The sequence below is a fragment of the Geospiza fortis genome, unplaced genomic scaffold (assembly GCF_000277835.1).
Source record: "Geospiza fortis unplaced genomic scaffold, GeoFor_1.0 scaffold381, whole genome shotgun sequence".
NCBI classification, from domain to species: Eukaryota; Metazoa; Chordata; class Aves; order Passeriformes; family Thraupidae; genus Geospiza; species Geospiza fortis.
In genome coordinates, this window is record NW_005054348.1 from 5,136,584 (window position 1) to 5,142,487 (window position 5,904).

At 40.8% G+C, this 5,904-nt stretch overlaps 1 protein-coding gene across 1 annotated transcript in view; it reads left to right on the forward strand.

The window, feature by feature from the left end:
- Nucleotides 1–3,409: 3,409 nt before the first annotated feature.
- The window catches only part of PHF10 (PHD finger protein 10), a 21,523-nt gene continuing 19,028 nt past the window's right edge, over nt 3,410–5,904 (forward strand). The window contains exons 1-2 of the mRNA XM_014307916.2: nt 3,410–3,525; nt 4,861–4,947. Of these exons, the coding sequence (XP_014163391.2) occupies nt 3,520–3,525; nt 4,861–4,947 (93 nt within the window). The 5' untranslated portion in view covers nt 3,410–3,519. The remainder of the gene's footprint in view (nt 3,526–4,860; nt 4,948–5,904) is intronic.

Sequence of the window (5,904 nt, forward strand, 5' to 3'; positions counted from 1 at the left end):
GGGCGAGGGGCGGCCCGGGGGGGCTGAGCTGGCCGGGCTGAGGCCCCGCCGGGAGCGGGGGCAGCGGCCCGGGCGCGGGGGGGTGTGATGCCCAACTGAGCCGGGGGTGCCGGTCCGGGCCTGCGGCGCTTCAGCTGGGAGGGAAGGATGGGGCGTGGAGAAGGTGGGATGAAAGGCGCGAGTGATCTTGTGAAAATTGGTATCAGGAATGCTGTTCCCTCTCGGTTCGTGCCCGGTTTGGGGTAGCTCCGCTTTTTCTGCTTGGTCAGGTGTGATGTTGGCTCATGCCCTGCGGCTGGCGTGCTGCCTCAGGCGCTGAGAGCCCGAGCTGCTGTGCTGGTAAAGAGAAGGGGCGTCCTGCCTTTGGTGGGGCACTCTCTCCAACTCGGGGTGCTGCTCTGAACTAGAACCCGTACCCTCTTCTGAAGGAATAAACAAGAACTCTTTCCTGTTTGCTTTAACAACTAAAACCTATTGGTTGTTGAAATGAACTTACTAACAAACAGAATTTCATGTAAATAGCATGAAATTTTTCTATTAGCATACTTCCTTCCATATGTCCACTGTTAAGCCAATGTACTCGAGTTGAGTAGCCTAAGAACAGGTGCTTTTTGGTCAAGTGCTCAAATGCAGTCAGTTCTTGAACTTCTGAGAGTTTTATTCACAGACGGTGCAAGTATTTACCAGAAACGTAATTGCAACATCGTGCTAAAATTTTGGGGTTTACTGTGTATTTTATACGGTGATATACAGAAGAAGGTTTATTTACTAGCCATGTCTTTAATGGCTAGTATCAAGGTTTTTGGTTGCCTCACTAGTAAATGCAATGACTTTTTGCAAGTGATTATGAAAACTCCTGTCACTAATAGCAGCAGGTAAACTTTTAAGTATCACCATTGTTAGAAGTTGTATGCTATAGACATGAATTTTCTTCCATCATTAACGATGGAAGTTGAAGGTAGTGTGGCTCAAGCTGAACCATGTCAGCAAAGAATCACTGTTTGGACTGCACCCTTTTTCACAAGTTCATTGTTACTCACATGGATGGGGATGCTCATTTGAAGACTTCAGCTGCAAGACTTGAGGTGGTTTTTCTTCTGTTAGGTGATGTGTGATGAGCATGTCAGGGCTTTAGTCTTTTTTTTTTAGTCTTTTGAGATCTGAATTTGTACTTAGTAGATAATGAGTGTCCACAGGCTAAGTGCAAATGTGTTTGGTCCTTTTGTTTCTAGAGTAAATGCTATTCAGAGTTCAACAAACAACAGCAGGCAATTTGCACTAAGGCTACCAACATCACTGCTTTTAAGGAACTAGAGGATACTTTTAGGTAATGTCCGCAGTTGCTGGCAGAACAAATGTGCAAGTGATTTCATAGAGAAGAAATTGCAATTCTTCCCTAATTCTTAAAACTCCTCAGATGGAAAGAGTTGTGAGCCCCTGACTAGCACATCTTCTAAAATAATTCTCATTAGACTTTCATATTATCCATAAGTGACTTTTTTTTTCTGTACTTCTTAGCATAAGCCTTGCATTGTGATGTTATTTCACCTTTGAGTTCTTTTCTGCTCTCCTGGAAAGGAACTGATAATTTTCTCTCAATGTTAGGTCCTAGCAGTAGTCAGGAAGTGGAGCTGAGACTGAAGAGTCAGTGAAGCTTGAAAATGGTTTGTTAGGAAGTAGCTGGTATGCAAGACCATTGCCTGTGGCATTTGTTATGATACCTTGTGCTTTTCTGTCTCTGTTACTATTTTACAGTTCTGTTTTAAGCCACTGTGGTGGACAGCAGGTGACATTTTTTTTGCAACATCAGATTTACTTCTTGCATTCATAGAGGGAGTGTTTTGTTATGTGTGTTGAAGAGATAGATACACAGCTGGATGGGAAGAAAACGTGATCTTCAGAGATCTGGTTTTAAGTTCCAAGCAAAATTACAAAGCTTTGCACACTGGAGCTCACTTTTTCCTTTATTTTTTTTTAAATGAGCAAATTAAATCATCATTACGTAAGCTACTATTTTAGTAAGAAGGAATAAGGATGAGCAAAATGAAGTAGTAAATGAACCAAGTCTGTATTTTGGATATCGTGTACGCTATTTGAATGAGAAGCTTGAACTTGTGGCTAGCAGTCTTGGATGGGTACGTTAATAGCTGTGTATTTTTCCTTGGAAAAAGGAACGGATTCAAGGTGGTAATATAGTGTATCTAACTGACGAGTTTAAAAGCAAAGTTCAGTTGGATTTGGCTGGAAAAGAATTTTAAATTGAGTGGAAGTCCACCACTTCTCCTGTTTCAGGCAAACAGTAGTTAAAACAGCCAGAAGATGATAACCAGCTTCTAGCTTTCTGTGCTTTTTGTTAAAATATTCCTAGACTAATTGTTGGGGTTTTTTTTCTCTTAAGTATTATTTAGAGTCTTTAAATTCTAAAATATTGACATGCGATGTGGATTTTTTCTTATTATTCTGTACAGTCAAAAGGAAAAAAGCCACAGGATGCTTCAGGTACGGCTCCAACAGAAGCAAAGGCAAAGTCAAAAAGCCGTAACACGTACAGACTGGAGCCACGCACTAAAATTCAGGATGGCTTATTACAAGACAAAGCTCAAGCGATACTAACGGTATGGTATTATTTAAATTACTTGTCTCATTGCAAAAGCAGCTTGTCTTGCAGAAGTATTTAAGGAACAGTGAATATTGCATAAACTTAAACACACATAAATCTCTGCAGTCCTTTGAGTTTTGGCACATGGATCTAATGTGAATGTATTCCATTTTGCAAAGTGCAGAAGGGCCTCTGTGAGGTCACCGCTGAGCGTGTGCTGTTTAGGTGGAGCTGAAACTTCATAAACTCTTGCATTTTTTAAAATCAAATTGAGCTACAGCACAGTTCAAAGTACGTTAATCCACAAAATATCCAGTTAGCAAAGGATCATGACATCAAATTTGTGGATTTCTATTAATTCTGCTAATATCACAGGACCTGCATAAAATTGCTTGGTATCCTTGACAGTCAGACTGGCACATACACGAATTGAGCAAATAGAAAACAATTTGTTGAGATAATCCAAAGGTGTTAGTGGTATTTTGAACAGTTATAACCAGATCTTTTTAATTCTGCTGTCTGGAAGACATATCTTGGGTATTTGGAACAGATATTTGTAGCACTGTTTTCCAAAATGGAAATGTAGCACAGATAAAACATTTCAGAGTAAAACTGTGCATCCTTTGCTGTTTGAGACCATCATCTCTACTGACTGTTCAACTCACTAGTTCTTCTCATGTTCTTGTAATGAAAATGACTGTAAAGAGTGTTTTCTGCAAAAGACTACTAGGATGAAAACTAAGATCTTTCAAAATTGTTTTTGATAGAATAAACTACAAGAAGCCACATACGATGGAGCTTCTAGTGCCTTCTTGTGTGCTTCAATCTCAGAAGAAATATTAAATGCTGTGAAGGAATTGGACTATGACCGTTATAAGTATGTGGTATCAGTGCTAATTGTGGAAAAGGCAAATCAGGCAATGATTGTAAGCAAACATATTATTTGTTACACCTTTTGAAAATTAAAAACAACTTTCAGAACTGTGTGATATCTCCTAGATGTTCTTTCAGCAGCTTAACTTGTTTGAGGTGGTCCTGAAGCTTTTACGTTCTTTATGAGTACTAGTATCCCAAGTGACAATTCAAAGTGCTGCTGTGATTCTGCCTGACTCTCTGAAGGCTGCTGTCTTCATGTGTTCAGTAAGTGGTAAACAGCCCCAACTGCACTTTCCTGTCACTCACTTGTTTCTGCTGTGCCAATACATTTCCATGAGTTCAGCGAATTTTGTTTTTCTTTGTGTGGTGTACTTGGATCTCCATTTGGGTTCTTGCATTCCACGCAAGATGTTTCGCAGTTGTAGTGTGGGGTGTCATGGAACAGAAGGGTAGCAGGTGGAACAGAAAGGTGGATGGTAACTCCAGCTGCCACCAGACATGCTCCTGGGATTTCAAATTAACACCAGTCATCTGAACTTGGAACTCCTAAAATAAAAGGATTCTAGATTGTGCTGTGTTGGTATATAAATTCAGTATTCCAGCTAGCTTGGAGCTCCCATTGGCATTCAGAACGCTTTTATCTGTCTAGTAGAGTGCCAAAGAACACTTCTGCTTTGGAGCGTTCATCATCAGTTCTTAAAACATGATTGAAACCAACATGTGTTTAGTGAGTTACATAAAACAACATCTGAAGGGTTCAGCTTCAGTACCAAATCCAGTTTGTGAGGTGCCTGCTTTTCTGGTGCCATCCCACAGTATGCTGCCTCTTAAGGGGTGCTTTGGCTGAGGAGCTGTAGGTTGAAACAGATGAGTGGTCCAAGTTAACTTTTTCTCCCAAGGAATATGTTTATTCCAGCCATCAATTCACATAGTTTAGCTTTGAAAACATTTTTTTCAAAAAGGCTGAGAGCCCAATAAATTTACAAGTAGGCTGTAGTAAGCTGGAGGTGGAGGAGTGGGGGATGTGACTTCTTGGTTGTATATGTTCCCAAAACTGATGTCTATTCACACTGACATTCAATTGCTTTTGAAGGGGTGCTCTTACTGTATGTTAAATTGTAACAAGTGAACACAAGAGAGAATTGAGGGTTTGGTGCTGAGATTTTTGGATCTATCTGTGTGGGAGCTTTACTGTGAAGCAAGAACATGTATTTAAAATTGAATAGGAATTGTTAATTTTATTCAACTTTTGCATTGTTTTTAATAGTTGTAACTCTCCTTATATGATTAATTAGCATTTAGATAATGCTGGGCGTTCTTTAAAAATAAAGAACATATATAGGTATATAGGTTCACTTGTAACTTTTTCTCTTTTATCCCTTTAGGTTGCCAGCAGATGCCTCTGGGATGCTGAAAGAGACACTTGGGTTTCAGCTAAATGTGAAACTGATACATTTATTGCACTGGCTTTGGTAATGGCTTGTTATTACGACTAAAACTCTGAAAGTCACAGCTGCATTTGTGCATCACAATACATGGTATATTTGAAAATTTTCAAAACATCATTATTTTAGTATTCATATTTGTCCTATTGGTGTTGGCACATTGAAACTGACATACAGTTGAGATAATTTTGCTTGTTTTTGCTCTGTTTAAAAAAAAAAGCCAAACAAAACTGCTTTGGAAATGTTTATGGTTGAGTACATATGGGCTTCATCTGTTGTAATGCTCTGCTGTGGAAGTGGGAGCAGCTGGTGTAAGGCCAAACATTGCAAAATTTTGAATGTTGCTTGTCTCTTGAATGTCTAGGACTGTTCACCAGTGCTTATATGCAGTTGCAGGTATCAGTTTTCTTAAAAGCATGCTTTTTGTAAGAAGAGCAGTGTTCATTTTTCGTTTTTCATAGTTGGTATCTATGATAAAATGCTGGTCTGCCTAGAAACTTGGCTGGGAGGGAAGCTGTGTTTTGCAGTCCTAGAAACTTGTGCACATTTCCAGCCGTTTCCCTTGAATGAAGTGTTAGTTCAGTGATTAGGTTCCCCAGGTCATACCCTTTGGTTAAGTATTGCCTCGGGTCTGGTTGGTGGACAAATACTGAATTGAGCGAGTTGGGTCACTTTGGCCTAGGGGCTTCTGGTGGCAGTGGCAGGAGGACGATGGGATCAATCTCAAGGCTATTGAGAATTGGTCCATAACTGGCAAGGGCAGCACCGATCGTATTTTTTTAAGTGAGACTCGCAGATCTGTGAGGTGTGTAGGCATCAGCTTTTGGATCTGCCGTGCGTGGAAATCTAGCGCTGGTGCCTTTGCCACGTCCGTTCTATTGTTGAGAGCTGAAAACAAGCGCGGACGGGGCGGGGTGCTTCCCAACGCCCCGTGTCCAGCTTGGGTCTGAGCGCCTTTGGAGCCGCGGCCGGGCAAACCTCGAG